At 42.2% G+C, this 15,385-nt stretch overlaps 1 protein-coding gene and 1 long non-coding RNA gene across 3 annotated transcripts; one reads left to right on the top strand and one right to left on the bottom strand.

The window, feature by feature from the left end:
• Positions 1 to 772: 772 nt before the first annotated feature.
• On the bottom strand, positions 773 to 14,508 carry LOC147051136 (uncharacterized). Of its 2 annotated transcripts, none has more exons than XR_015067274.1 (4): positions 14,306 to 14,508; positions 10,372 to 10,519; positions 10,145 to 10,214; positions 773 to 1,024 (listed from the first exon to the last, which is right to left on the bottom strand). It is a non-coding gene; the product is annotated as an uncharacterized LOC147051136 (long non-coding RNA). The 2 variants fall into 2 exon arrangements; XR_015067273.1 differs by lacking the exon at positions 773 to 1,024 and adding an exon at positions 8,971 to 9,902.
• On the top strand, positions 1,030 to 6,836 carry hoxd3a (homeobox D3a). Its single transcript, XM_085920633.1, has 4 exons — positions 1,030 to 1,171; positions 2,415 to 2,474; positions 3,736 to 4,358; positions 5,333 to 6,836. The coding sequence occupies exons 3-4, from the start codon at positions 3,866 to 3,868 to the stop codon at positions 6,073 to 6,075; spliced, it is 1,236 nt and encodes a 411-aa protein (XP_085776759.1). The 5' UTR covers positions 1,030 to 1,171; positions 2,415 to 2,474; positions 3,736 to 3,865; the 3' UTR covers positions 6,076 to 6,836.
• Positions 14,509 to 15,385: the final 877 nt, after the last annotated feature.

Raw genomic sequence — 15,385 nt, 5'->3', positions numbered from 1 at the left:
TGCCCCCCTCGAAGCTCGGCGTCGTCATTAATCGCGAGGACTCTATCTAGACTTGAAAAACTGAAAAGATCTTCCTAAGGAGAAAGTGGGGTGCATGGGGGGGGGGGGGAAACAATAATAGCTTCTAAGCAGCACAGCAGCGTCAGGAGCGACACATCCGAACCGATGGATGCTCGGGTAGGTCCGATTATTTACTGCATCTTGCCTGGCCACTTATTTCACATTTGTGAATGTGCATGCTCACCGCGAATGCTCAAATTCATTTGCCACGAATTCAATTTTCAAAATGTGTATCAATGGAACTTTGACACTTGTGTATGCGTTGTAAATCAACCCCCCAGTAATTCCTGAAAGGTTGCGAGGGAGGGAGGGAGGGGAGTAGGTGTGTGTGTGTGTGGGGGGGGGGGGCGAAAACTGTAAATCTTTCACTTTTATGACCCTGTGAACATATGCTGAATCTTTTTCTTCACAGCAAGGCACAAAAAGCCTTCCGAAGCTTTCTGGTGACAAATGCTCGCTCATTGCTTGTGTTATTGAAAGACGCGCTTGTTGTCTGCCTGTCAATGCTGAAGAACAATGGCCTGATACCTTTGCCTAATGCCTTACGTGTAAAAATTAGTCGTGTGGCAAGAAATATTTGCAAGATTTTTGTGAATGGAACCAATCTGAACGCAACCCTTTTGTCCAAAAGAATCGGTGAGGTGGAGGGAGAACAAATCACGTGGACAAATATGCTCGCATCTTGCAGGGCAGTGCCTTTATTTGTCATCATAAAACTCCCCCCTCCTCCCCAAACCAAATATTCTACTGTTTAGCTCCCAAATCTACACGGGGGCCCTTACACTCGAATTCCTGCTATTTCATTTGCTGATTGATTGCTAGCAAGGTTTTTTTTTTTTCTTTCCCTTCTCTCCTCTCCTTGCTGTGCAGAAATAAGGATATACCCTATGTTGGCTTTTTATTGGTAGCTGAGTCCTCGCTGCACTCTTTCGGGAATACTGTCTCCACTGGTGTATGGAAATGTCTGCAAAAGAGCAAGATCGGGTTTAGGACAGCATTGTGTGCACACAAAAGGAGAGCTGAAGGATTTATTCGACAAGGAGTCGCGGAAAAGCGAGCTCATGTTGGCTTTTTTTTTTTTTTTTACTGTAAATGATGAATTGACGCGCAGGTAAGCAGCTGCATGGCGCAAAGCAACCTTTAAGCAGGTTAATTTGATGCAAGCGTGATTTATTCCACGCGGAGGCGGAGGACGCTCGTTAAAGCGCTCGCGGATGCAGCGGATGCAAAGCCCCACAAAAAAATAAAAAAAAAGGAAGCTTCTGATTTTTTGGAAGAGGAAAAGCCAAATATGATGGAGACGGAACCCGGTGCACTTTTCAGCTCATTTCCACGCGAGCCAGCGCGAAGGGAAAAGTAGAAGGCACTTTTCTTCTTTTTGACTCCTGGATCGTAAATCACATTAATTTGTTGTCTTATCGTCACAATGGCGTTCGGTGTGATTTATGTGGTTTGAGCCGCGCGGCTTTGTTAAAAAAAAACAAAAAACCCTCAAATCGTGTGTGAGGATTCGTAGACAAAGGAAAAGCATTTCGATTTTTGCACCGTTTTTACATTTTCTGTCGTTTTTTATTTTAAAATGTCCATATTACAATTTGTTCATTCTTATTCCCGCATTAAGAGAATCTTAAAGGTCTTAATCATAATTTATTTTAACAGTAGCTTCATATTTCAAATGAAAAGGAAATATTTCATTTCACCAAATGTCAATACACAATTCACCAAAACACTCGGGACTAATTTCAATATTTTTTTTTTTTCCTTTTCTTCTCGCAACTCCATCGTGGAGATAATAAGTGTCTACATGGAGTCGGCTCCATTGTGTGGAGCAAACTTACCGTAGCAGCGCGTAGGCGAGGAACACTGCGCCTTGAATAGGCGAGCATGTCTGCTACTCGTCGCCCAGTGGGCCCCGAGCACTTGAGCGGCTCTATATCGACCCGTTTTTTTTTTTACAAATAATTCCACATCCGAGCCGTCTTTTAGCCATTGGTTCCCATCGCAAGGTCGAATTTCTCGACATCAGTGTGCGCTTGTGAAGCGACGTTGGAGTTTGCGGCATTTTGGGCTTCTACTTGAAGCTTTTAAAACCGTTCCTCGTTGTTCATTAAACGTCGACTTAAAAGCCGCTTGACCCAAAAGGTCAGGTAAAAACTGCTTATGACTGCTAAATATCGTCTTTGTTTAAAGTGCATATGTAGGACTTTTTTTTTTGGGGGGGGGGGGGTCTTAAAGGCATCACGTGACACTGCTTTTTGAAAAGGAAAGGATTTAAAAAAAAAAAAACGTAATTGCGCGTGCAAATTTTACAATATGCGATATTGAGACAGTGAGGAAATATTTGTATTTTGCAGGTGGAGTTGGGTACGATGCTGAATGTTTAAAGGACGTCACACACATTTGCGCAGATTTTGGTGAGTAACACACACACACACACACACACACACACACAACAAACAAAGCCTTTTGTTGTTGTTGTTTTTTGCCCCAACATAAAGTGAACCTTCAGTGACCTAAACAGACACGAGGCATGGAAATGTCATTATATTCACCTCCTAAATCCCAAGAGCTGCAACGTACAAAATGTACAATAAAAATGTAAAAATCAAACAATGAAATTTCCGAGTAGTCCATTTAAAATATAGATAGATATTTGCGTAAATGTTCTCGCTGGCGAACAGAGGACTATTTGTGCAGCACTGTCAGCAACGAGCCCGCTTTTATAAGAGCAGCTCGGCACCATCTGAAATTCTTTCGCTTGCCTTCCACCTACGCTTGGTTGTTTTGCACTTGTAGTGGAGTGCAAAGTGTGTGTGCGGGCGTGTGTGGTGTGTTTTGCACATTTGCGCTCATAAATTTTGCCGCGGCGCTCTCACGGGTGACAGGTGCAATTGTTATGCAGCACGACGAGCGGCACCACCAACGTACAACTATACACAAGTCTACTTTTGATATTTACGAGGCGATTTTAGGACGCCTGTGCAAAATGTTGCTTAATTCTTTACAATATTTGGACATTAAAATCTAGCTAAATATTAACACACAGTTTATATTCGCAGGGAAATTTGTAGGCAAGGCAAAAAATGTATATTAACGTGCAGTAGAAAGGGAAGGCAGTACAAAAACAAATATTATTTTATGGGTAATGCAAAATATGACAAGAAAGATGATACACTGCTCCACACGCACGCTAAAATTGAAATAAAGCTCTGCACTGCTTCGACTGTTACGTATTCAATTGTATTCGATTATGCAAGGTGTGTGGAGACAAGACAAATGATCATCTGAAATTGTGCCAACCACGCCCACATCAACGACCTATTCTACCCTCCCACGCACATACATTTCATTTATTAATATTAACAGATTATTTGGGTGATCCATGTGAGTGTGAGCGTCTCTCCATCTTCTCCACGACGTGCTTTGTCAGAGCTTGTGATTAGTGAAAAGGCTATTGTGTGTTGCTGTGTCAAATGCTGATTCAGCGTCACACCAAAGCCCCACAGAGAGTCTTTTTGAGTCCAAGTTAAATTTTAACTGTTTTGTGTGTGTGTGTGTGGAGGGGAGGAGGGAGGGGGGGCAACTGGCACTGCAATGTGCATCACCACCACTGAGAGATTGGTAACTATTTCTTCTTTAACCTTCAAAATGTGTTTTATATTTTGGGATGTGTAGGTGACAGACTGGAGGCAAAGTGGGGAAGGCCAATCACGTGAAAAAAAAAAAAAAAAAAATCACAAGCACCGCCACTGATGCCATTGGAGAGACCCTGCCTGCTTGATTGTCTTTGAGCCAGCCAACAAAAATGCAGAAAGCAACATACTACGACAACTCGGGACTCTTCGGGGGTTACACGTACCCCAAGGCTGACACGTACAACTACGCCCACCAGTCCTACCCCGCGGCAAACATCGACGGGGACTACCAGGGCTCCGTGTGTCCCATCCAGACCCCCTCCGGCAGGCCGCTGAGCCTCAAGGAGAGTGACTTAAATGGGGACTGCATGCGGCAAAGCAGCAGCAGTGCTGGCAGTAGCCAAAGCAACAATAGCACCAATAGCAACAGCAGCAGCCAAGCGTCCAATGCCGGGGAGCAGCCACAGCCACAGCAGCAGCAGCAGCAGGCCGGAGCCCCGCTCCCACCCTCGCCCGGATCCAACGGCAACACGCCCCAAAAGAAGAAGCCACCGGCGGGGAGCAACAACGCGTCACCCGCCCTGACCAAGCAGATTTTCCCGTGGATGAAGGAGAGCCGGCAGAACGCCAAGCAGAAGACGAATAACAACTGCCCAGCTGCCGGTATGATGGAAATGCTTGTGCATATTGTGGCACTCTCGCCAAGTAATACTCCAGGCGAGAGGTGTCAAACGTAAGGCCCGGGGGTGGAGGGTGTGGGGGCTGGTGAGCGGATGAGGCCCGTGTCATCATCATCATCTGGGTCTAATCCATGTTATTTATTTTTTTTGCTCTACAAATGTGTGCCAAACGTTAACTCCATTTTTAATAACATTGAGATACTAAAGACATTTAACCCCTTTTTCTAATTAAATGAACAATATTCCTTGCATGGAGTGATTGATTTGTTGTCTATCCACTTTTTTTTCCCCCCCCAGACAGATACTTTTGCCAGTACTCAATTGTTGACTTATAGTTACGGATACTGTTACCAAGTATCGATACTACTAAGACTTTTTATCTTTTCAAAAAAACAGTGAAGAATTATTTTGAATAAAGATGTTTCCCACGATAGCGCTTTCCTTAAAAGAAATTAATGGCAGTTTTGTTTTATTCTCATTTCTAATTTCTACATTGAAATAAGGCTGGTAAGATAATCAATTCGTTAATAATGATCTCTTTTTATTTTCATCTCATTATATATATATATATATATATATATATATATATATATATATATATATATATATATATATATATATATATATATATATATATAACAGGACAATATTTCAAATTGACAAAGAAAACAAAGTTTCGTTGATTATGATTCAATTACTGGTTTGGCCAGTTACATATCAGATAATAAGCACAAATATTTTCCAAAGAGCAGGAACTTGCTCAATTGATTTGTGTTGATTAATTGTTGCACTCATTTAACCTCGGTGGTCCTTTAACTGCACCTATTGCAATAAAACCTCAAAACTAAAGCACCGTTATTTTCGCAATCGTGGACTTATTAATACGACGAATTGATTTATAGTTTCGCAATCTCCCACTTGGACACACGGTAAAAAATGTCATTTTGTTTTTCCCAGGCGAGGTGAGCGACGAAAAGAGTCCAACCGGGCCAGCGTCCAAGCGGGTCCGAACTGCGTACACCAGCGCGCAGCTGGTGGAACTGGAGAAGGAGTTCCACTTCAACCGCTACCTCTGCCGCCCACGCAGAGTGGAGATGGCCAACCTGCTGAACCTGACCGAGCGCCAGATCAAGATCTGGTTCCAGAATAGGAGGATGAAGTACAAAAAGGACCAAAAGTCCAAAGGGATCGCGCACTCGCCCTTGGGGCACTCCCCGGACAGAAGCCCGCCTCTCACCGGCGCCAATCACATGGGCTACTCCGGCCAACTGGGTAACTCGCTGGGCTACGATGCACCATCTCCTCCGCCCTTCGCCAAGCCCCAGCAGAACATGTACGGCTTAGCCGCCTACACGGCCCCGCTGGGCGGCTGCATGCCGCAGCAGAAGCGCTACCAGAACGCCGAGTACGAGCACCACGGCATGCAGAGCGGCGCCACCTTCGCCGGCGCTAACCTGCAGGGCAGCCCCGTGTACGTGGGAGGGAACTTTGTGGATTCCATGCCGGCGTCGGGTCCCGTGTTCAACCTGGGCCACCTTCCCCACCCGTCGTCCACCAGCGTGGACTACAGCTGCGCCGCCCAGATCCCGGGGAACCACCACCACGGACCCTGTGACCCCCACCCCACCTACACGGACCTCACCTCGCATCAAGCCACTCAGGGAAGGATTCAGGAAGCGCCCAAACTCACGCACTTGTAATAGAAGTGTGGATCTGTCTGAGTGTGTGCCAATATTACGTCGCGCTTTTTTTATTACCTCATTCTTCAAATAAGTCCGAGCGAGTCGTTGTGCATTATTATCATCACAGTATTGATATGACGATTATTGTGTATTTTTTTTGTGTTAAATAATCCTCTCACGTTAATGGACACGTGGGGATGGATGTCTGAGAGTTCTTGTTTTTTGTTTTTTTTCTAAATATATACATATATAAAGTGCAATGCGCATTTTGGACTGAATATTTGACTTGAAGTAGATGAACGTAGAAACTCATCAGTAGTGAGAAGGACGTTTAGTCCGGTTTTTTGTCTCTTTTGTCAGGATCTCATCCTCATCATCGAATTTATTTATTTTCATGATTATTGAATAATCGTTTTCGGGCTCTTATCTATTTATTATTTAATGATTGCACATTATTTATCGTTTATAAGCGAGTATTTATACGTGTTTTTCTTTTTTGTAACATTGGACAGATCAGTGCACTTGATGGCAAAACAGGGTTGTTGAAAAAAAAAAAAAATCTAATTGTATATCGGGGACAAATGGGGCATTTTATAGTGTATAAGCACCATTACGTGTCCATGGTTAATCTTGTGTGGAATCTTAAGCAAAATCGTAGACTATCGAAGTATCAAATATTGTACACACCAGCATGTCATTTTGGTTTTTCTACTCATTGTCTCCTGTCGTTAACTCATCAAATTACCAGACCCCGATGATATTGAAATGTTCTATTTTATTGTGTTGGACATTTTGTAAATAAAGTGCTCAAACTTGACTGTTTTATTTCCACGAGGCGTCGTGTGTTGTTTTCATTGTGAATATGAATAGAATGTCCATGCCTTGTTGAGTTTGCCGACTACCAGGAGGCCAATTGAGCGCCACTGGACTTTGCAAACAAGGAGAAGCGGATCAATACATTAGACACCAGCATAGCCAATGTATAAAGTGCATTTCTGTGAAATAGAAAAGGCCCCGGAGATTATTGACGTTTTATTATTTTTTTACGACACCGAGCGTGTGATTATTACTAGGAAGAGAATGAGCTCCATCCTTATATTGATCGGGTGGATTTAAAAAAAAAATATATATCCAATGTATCGACGGGCAAGAAAGGGAAAGTGCATGCGTGTGCGTGTTTTAATGTGTATGCACGCGTGCACGAAGGGGAGAGGGAGGGAGGGAGGGAGGGAGGGAGGGAGGGAGGGAGGGAGGGAGGGAGGGAGGGAGGGAGGGAGGGAGGGAGGGAGCAGTTCATCCTTTATTGCTCCTGGAGAGCCATTTCAAAGCTCATTAATCAAAAACTCGTCGCTTTCGACTCCTCGCTGATTCCTCCTCCTCGCCAACAAAGCATCTGCATTCCAAATCCAAGAAACACACTTCAAACCGTGCGGGCTAATCTTGAATGGGGGGAGGCCATAAACACGCTGCGTGCAAGTTGTCCTCTTAAATGTTGCTTTGAATTCAATTCCAAATCCGTTCCACCAAGACTAAACATTTGGTTACTGAAGCCAAAACTATGGTCATGCTGGGAAAATATCCAAACGTAATTTTTTTTAAAAAAAGTATAATGTATAGTCCATTAAAAAGATATAGTCCAGTGGTTTGCAAACTTTTTTTTTCCACCAAGTGCGACCTCAAAACTATCTTAATGATTAACATAAAACAGTAGTGTAGCAGGCACCAGTGTTGATAAAAAAAGAAGATAGAATTATACCTAAATAAAAATTCTGAAAGATTAAATGCAAAATAAAGTGATGGCCTACATTTGCAGTCAAATGGATTTTTTTTTTTGAAAACAAAAGGCTTAAAATGAACTTTTACAGTGTGTTTCCCACTGAGTCCATTAGACTGTTTGTTATATATGATTAAAAATTCAAAACCAGTATAAACGCGCCATCTAAACAAATCAAAATCTATAAATATAAACCTATTTTGAGAAAAGTGAAGCGCGCCCCGGGCTGCTGCTGTGACCCTGATTGGAGCTCAAGTCGCGCATGCGCAATGGCTGGACACTGACGAGGGGTCCTCAGTGCTGTGGCGGCGCCTACATGTCCACGAGCACCCACGAGTAACGTTTGTGTTGATATTCCACGGACTCCAATGATCTCAAGGAGAAATTAAAAGCGACAAAGATTCAATTTGAAGGGGAGACCAACGCTCAATTGGTCTACGGGAAGATCTCGCGATACTTCCGGCTCCATCCATCTTCATCCCGTCAAGAGGAATCTTGTTCTTTTCGCGCAGTGGAATATGGACACACTGCAGAAGTACTTTTAAAACAAACAGTTGCTTGAAAAAAAATAATTTTTTGACTTTTTTTTTAAAAAAATTAAATTTTTATTTTGCTGCTGGTGACAACGGGAGTTGCGGGTAAGGTTGCACAAGAACTAATTTACGACTGAAAATGGGACTCGCGGATTGACCCCCCCCCCCCCCCCCCCCCCCATCGCCACCGCATCAACAAAAGCGACATTGTTGAGGTTTAAAGTGAAGCCCTTTTCTTTTCTTTTCTTTTGGGACTGATGCTGTGCACGGGATTTGGTGCCGAAAGCTGAAGCTGGATGGACAAAATGTTCTTGTTTCCTAAAATCCTTCATTTTCTTTCAAACATTCTCACCCTTGCAGTCAAAATGCAATTTAAATGTGAATAATCTAGGATAATCTCAAATCAACTTTAATTCTGTGGCCAAAATTGTATTATGTCTCTGGTTACAATAAAATATTTGAAATACTTGTGTTTTTCATCATCATTAAAATTGGATACCACAGTTAGGCTTATCAAAACATACATTTATGATGTTGTCAGACTAGGAAAAACTGCATACTATAAAAAGAAAACAAGCTTTCAGACACCTGACTACAACAGCTAACAGTCCAATATTCTGTATAGTGATAACAATAAAACATGTCATGAAACAAAAACTACTCTATTGGTTTAATAATTCCCATGGGGGCAATTAGACAAGCATAATATGTTTGTAAATGGCAAAATGATAGTCTTCCATAAAACCACTTTCCTCCCACATTCCAAAAGTATACAAGATAGATATAGATTTTTTTTCTTTTATCTACAATCAACATTTATACTTTTTGCTGCTTTAGCCATTTTGCACTGAGTTCCCTGAACAGAGATGTGTACTGCTTTCATCATACATTTTGTTCTCTTCCATTACAGACGTCATGATCCAAAAGCCAAAGGAAAACAAATCCAGTTGGTGAGGATGTTCCCTTCCATCATCTCACTTGAATGAATCTCTTTTCAAATCTTGAGAACCTCACACGCAGGCTTGGCCATTCACAAGAAGCTCACACCAAGAGTGGCTGAAGAGTAACTAGCCGAGAAACCTGAACTGATGTCTGCGAGCCTGAAGTGTGGGGATTTACGGCAGCTCTTACGTGCGGCTGATAGATATAATTGTAAGTGAAATAAATGACTCTCTCCCGTGGCTATGATTTAGGAGGGCCTGACCAAGACGCTCCTCTCCTCCTCCCCGGTGAGAGATAACTCGCTGAAGGGAGGAAACCCCAAGTAACTCACACATTAGCCACGCCTGTCCTACAAAAGCCTCGCTGGACGCCTTTGCTTAGAATTAGCGCCTTTTGGTGAAGCTCATCCAGATTTCCCTTCCGTATGAAATTATGAGTGAATAAATTGCATCTTCATTTATCTTTGGAAATCCCCTCCTGTGCTCGGCGCGATACTGGGCCCGGCTCTCCGCGCTTTCCGTAATGACATTAGTCTTCTGCTACACAGCAAAATTGATTGCCCAGGAAAATGAACTTGGCTTTGCTATAAATTACACCTATGGATCATAAGAAATGTGTTATTTTGTTTAAAATAGTAGCTAATATAATTAGAGCTCTAATTCATGGCAAGCTACAAGTGTGCCTATTACAGTAACAGCCTTTGGAATTTAATCTGTCTTCTGGATAAAGAATGATGCCAGGCCGTTTTCATTTGTAATCTCAGACACATTATTTCAATAAAGTAGCCTGCAACTTGACGATACGAGGATGATTACGGAATGAATAACAATGGTCTTACGTTTCAATCTCAGGGTTAAGAATTCAGCCGAGACGGGAACTTTTTAAGTGAAGATCAACATTGGATCTGACTTCAGGGGAGACAAAGGGAGAAAAGACTAGAATGAGCAATCCATATTCTACAAAAAAAAAAAAGAAATGTAGTCAAAGGTGCCATCACCTCATTTCTACACGAGACACTTGCACGATATATAATTTTCCCCCCATCCACTATACTTTTGTCTTTACCGTGTAAAACGAGAGCACGGCAGCATCTCGCAGGGTTAAGTAATTCCGCAGCATTGAGGAAGACATTTGATTTCATTTGTAGAGTGTCTAGCGGCGGGCGGAGGTGAGTCCACCTTTGGCTGCGGGAGGAGCAAAGCGCCGCACATATCTAGTGTTTGGAGACACAAAATTGACAATGCATTCATCTTTGAATAATGTAGATGCCCCGAGAATACGGTGGCAGCGGTCCGAGCGCGTCCGCCGAGGGGGCTGTCAGCCGCTGTGGTCGCCATGGCCCTCGCCTGCCGCAGCATAATGTGGACTCCGGCTCCCCTGGAGTATCAGGAGCTGCCTCGGGCCCAGCATTCCTACCGCGGCACACTGCGCTAGAGCTCCACTTAATTTACTTTCAGGGAGGAGAGGGTGTCATTGCAGAAAAAGGCTGCCAAGTGGGGATCTTATCGACTGGCTCTCTTAAAAAAAAAAAAAAATGGAGCCAGTGAAAGTGCAGTTTCTATATGTGGAGGGGCCACACAACAGGAAGTCACATGAATACTAAATATGTCATTAGCTAGAAAAAAAAAAAGTTGTTGGAAGAAAAATGCTTCTTCGTGAGCGTGAGGTTGAGAGCTGTGGCCAACAACTCTGTGGTGTGCTCGACTACTGAAAATTGCAACACTGACTCTCCTCTCCCAACATCCCAAATGATGAAGGATGGCTAAGACATTATACATTTGTGGGTATCTTTTATATCGCGCCATTCTGATCATTCACTGTAGTCAAACTGCCAATAAAAACAAAAATACATTCATTAAACTGTATCATTAGCTGGATCTGCGCAACAATTGAATGTAGAAGGTCTGGGATAATCTTGCTTGCTTGTTTCTATGTGGCAATCAATCAGTACACAACCTGACATAAGTCATGATAATAAACCCAATCTAAATTTCAGTGTGTGAAAAGTAATAATAATAACAACAATAAGTACATCATTTCCATGTAGGCTATTTATTGAACGCGGTGAATTATTGCGGCGGCCGGAGACGTAAATGGATGCTTGCTGGCAGGCAGACAGTGCTGCTCAGTGAGGCAAAGTGCTAGTAAATTATTTGTCTTCTGCAGTTCTGCCCTAATTCCTCTGGGAAGCGCTGCTATTGTGTTTGCCAAAGAGAATAATGATAAATGGGCTCACAATCAAACTTTTTTTTTGGGGGGATGCACTCAAGCCACCAGGCACAATCTGAATGCATTTGTGGTCCCCTGAAAGAACTGTACCAATTGTTATCCTTACAATCCTCAGGGGCAACTTACACCACATTTTTATTTTTTAAACTGAAAATAGTGTCACTTAAGCCCTTTCCAACATGAACATTTGGAAACGCGATGACCTAACACTAACCCATGGTGGTTTTAATTAATAAGTTATGTGTATTTGTCTATTCCGGTACATTTTTCCACTGCTGACCCTCTGGCTTTCACTTCTGATGCATAAAATCATCTTTTTTCCTCAACTTCAGTTGGCTCATTCACAAGCACTCGTCGTCCCCATCTGTTCCCTCTCGGGAGTGTGACACAATGTGTTTCTCTGGCCAAAAGCTCTTCTACGCTAGAGCAGAGGTTCTCCTCAGCCATATTTAAAGGTTACAGGCGGGGGGTAAATGCCAGCGCCGTTTGCTCACAGTTAATCAGGTCTGCTTTTGCAGATAAAGCAGAGGTAAAACTTTTTGGTGTAATACTCCAAACGTGCCGTCTTAGCTTCCGGGGCCTTTTTGTCGAGGCGGCTGCATTTCCGCAGGATGCGAAGTAAAGAGCGCGCCTGTCAGAGGACTGTGATTTGTGGCACGGCCGCCCTCGCCAACTGTGAGGCACCGAGGTGTGACCGCAGAGATGGCCGACACCTCCGGCTGCCTCAGGGCCAGGCAGTCAATTATACAATACTGTGCATGGCGAGCGATGACGTGGACTCGGTAGAGCAAGGGCAAAGAGGGAATATATTTCGGAGTGGTTTATAGCCACGGTAGCGTGTTCATCACAGTCGTTTTATTTACATACTATTGCGTCTGGCAAAATTGGTTAGCATCATTGCTAATGCACTCCCACAACTGACAGATTTTCTAAATCAGACATAAGTTAATCAAAGGTCACATGACCTTCTACCATTTTGCAACGTCATGCGTGTTTATTGCTACTTAAGAGGCATACATTTTCCCAAAATATTCCAATTCTCGATTGTTTGATGCTAGCATATCGAAAGTGTTTTGGGAAAAAAAAAGTGCACTATAAAGGTCAACTTCAGACCAATGATATTTTGGTCTCCTGAGGATCTCAACTGTTTATGAGGACCATGTGTGGACATCTCCAAGAGGGTCCTTGTTCAAAGCGAGCCGCCACTCCTTTGTGAAACATGTTATCGTGCGCATGCAGATGTGCTTTTTGTTAGAGCCTTGCACCTCATCCATTACCCCGGGCCTGCCAGGGAGATAGCGTAGAATGAATCTATTCAAAAAAGGACCGTGACAGAGCAGGCTGCTCAGCTGAACTTTCCATGAACTAGGCTCAACAGCGGGATCCATGCATCACACCAGAAAAAAAAAGTAATTTCTTGTTGCTGCTCTGGCCCACGTTCCATACAGATTGCTACTATCAACATAGTCTGGCGTCCCCATGTATCAATCTGTCATTGTGATATTTACTTTGAGTACTGACGATCCTTCCTGTGAGAAGCGGGAACTGGCAAGTTTGTGATGGTCTTATCTTGCTGAATCAATGTGTCACTGTGTGGCCCGCTCAGATAGAAGTAAAACCGATCGACTCGCTCGCCAAAGAAATTGCATTTAAAAACACCTCAGTGCGATACATCTATGCCACTGTCAACTACAGTTTAAATACGCGACTTGTCAAAGTTACTGGATGTGAATCTGAAATTTGCAGTTGTTTTTGTAAACTGTATTAAGATGGCTACCTAGCTACTTAGCTAGGTATCTTAATACCATTTACAAAAGCTAGCTAGCTAGCAGCTAGCTAGCTAGGAGATAGTCAAGTCAAGTCAAGTTTAGATAGTCCATTGCAAGGAAAGAGATAGATGAGTCTCAAATTATAAAGCTGCATAAGTTAAAAAAAAAAAACATAAATTCTACAATTTTGTTACACTACTTACACATTGCATCATAAAAAGACAAAATTCTATAGATGTTTCCAAAACTTTTCTGAATGACAACCCATGATTAAATGACAAAATGCATTTCTAGATCAGCTGGCCGTGTTAAAACAACCTGTACATGAAATGCACGTCAAAAACAAACCATCAATACAGTGACTATTTACACTCCGTCAAGGAACTTCAGAGAAAAGCAATGCTGACACTTCATGACAAGTCCTGCTGCCATTCTGCACTGCAAGTGCTCCAGGCCACGACTAGGACAAAAGCAACACCACATCAGACGCCAAAACACTGGAGGGATGCTCATTGCTCACTTGTAAACACAAGCAACTATTTGTTTACTCCGATTACAAAATGGTGCATTCAAGACTTTTGGAACACTTCTAATATAGAGGTTATCAAAGCTTTTAAATCCGACAGCTACTCTCTGGGTTCTGAATAATACCAAATGATGGCAGTTATGCACACACACTTACGAAATAACAAATTTGCTACAATTACTGTATACTTATAAAGTAGTCAGAAAAATCAGAAAAGACAGTTGCATTCAAAATACATTATTATGGAGACCATGGCGGGTGAAGGCATTCATTTTTGTCCTCATCCATCATGGGAGTGAAGGATTTTACATTTTACATTCCAAAACAGTGTCTGATTCAAACCAGCAATCAACAGGTTTAGTACAAACATTTTACACAACAGTTGCTGCCAGATCTCAACATACGATCTCAAACATAAGCGCAATAAAACCAACAACCAACCAGCAAACAAACAAATGAAAATGAGCAAACTCACCAAAGAAGACACTTCATGTCGGAAGAGGAAATGCACCTAGACTGAAGTCCAAGAAGGTAGAATCCATAGGAAACATAAAAAAAAATCCATAAAAAAAGCATTAAAGATTGCATTTACATAATGCATATGAAGTCACCAGTTTTAGAACATATAAAAAAAAAAAGTCAGCAGGTTGTTCCTGCTTCCTTTACTTTTGGTTCACAGGTGAGTTTGACGTCATTGATTTGATCAGCCAATCAAAGCTCTTTATTTGACGATCAGAGAAATTGCTGCATTACTCTTGACCTGTGTTTGCTTTGCCGTACTCAGAGGTGAAAAGCTAAGAATGTAGTGTTGTGTCATTAAAAAAATGCTAATTTGCATAAAAATAAATCCAGTGGCTGTGGAGAGAAATGGAACTTTTCATGCAACAAACCAGGGAGCGGTGTCACATCCTCGCAACGTGCTGAGCCAGCAAAATGCTCGCTTTATTTGCACTGCAAATGTCACCTTTTCACTTTCCCTTTTCGTTCACCTCCAAAGGCAGCAAAGCAATAATGCAAAAAGTATTACATTTCATTAATAAAAATGTCAATTCCGTGTTTATTTGCGTGAACTAATTGCTGAATTTGACGCTCGATGAACCTATTTCAAAGGTTTGAAAGTAAAAAAAAAAAAAAAGTGTATATATATATATATATATATATATATATATATATATATATATATTGTCATTAGGGGCTAATAGGAAAAGAGAGTTCACCTGCAAACCGGAAGTGGAAGACGTCCTTTCTATTTGTTCTGTGTGTGGGCTTTTTAAAAGTATTTTAAAGTATATTTCACGGTTTATATGTTACATTTTGGACCTTGGCCCACTTTAGTTTTCTATTTCAACTATAAACGTGATTGACGTGTCTTCACGGGTGAGTTTGCTCCGTTTTATCTGTATGTTGTCTGGTTGTTTGGAGAGAAACGGCTAATTGAAATTGATGTGTTGTGTCTTGTAATAGTTGTTTTTGTAATGTATTGTATTCAGAAGGGGGTTCTATTTATATTTATCGTTACATTTATTCAGCCATCTGTTAAGTGACTGAATCTGTC

The sequence above is a fragment of the Syngnathus leptorhynchus genome, chromosome 9 (genome assembly GCF_054491065.1).
Source record: "Syngnathus leptorhynchus isolate UIUO chromosome 9, UIUO_Slep, whole genome shotgun sequence".
Taxonomy (NCBI): Eukaryota; Metazoa; Chordata; class Actinopteri; order Syngnathiformes; family Syngnathidae; genus Syngnathus; species Syngnathus leptorhynchus.
Note: the sequence above shows the minus strand (reverse complement) of the source record. Positions and strands in the feature narration are given on the sequence as shown.

Coding starts and splice junctions, on each gene's coding strand:
- hoxd3a (XM_085920633.1), top strand. CDS start 3,866: ATGCAGAAAGCAACATACTACGACAACTCGGGACTCTTCGGGGGTTAC. Junction 4,359..5,332: donor TAACAACTGCCCAGCTGCCG/GTATGATGGAAA, acceptor TGTTTTTCCCAG/GCGAGGTGAGCGACGAAAAG.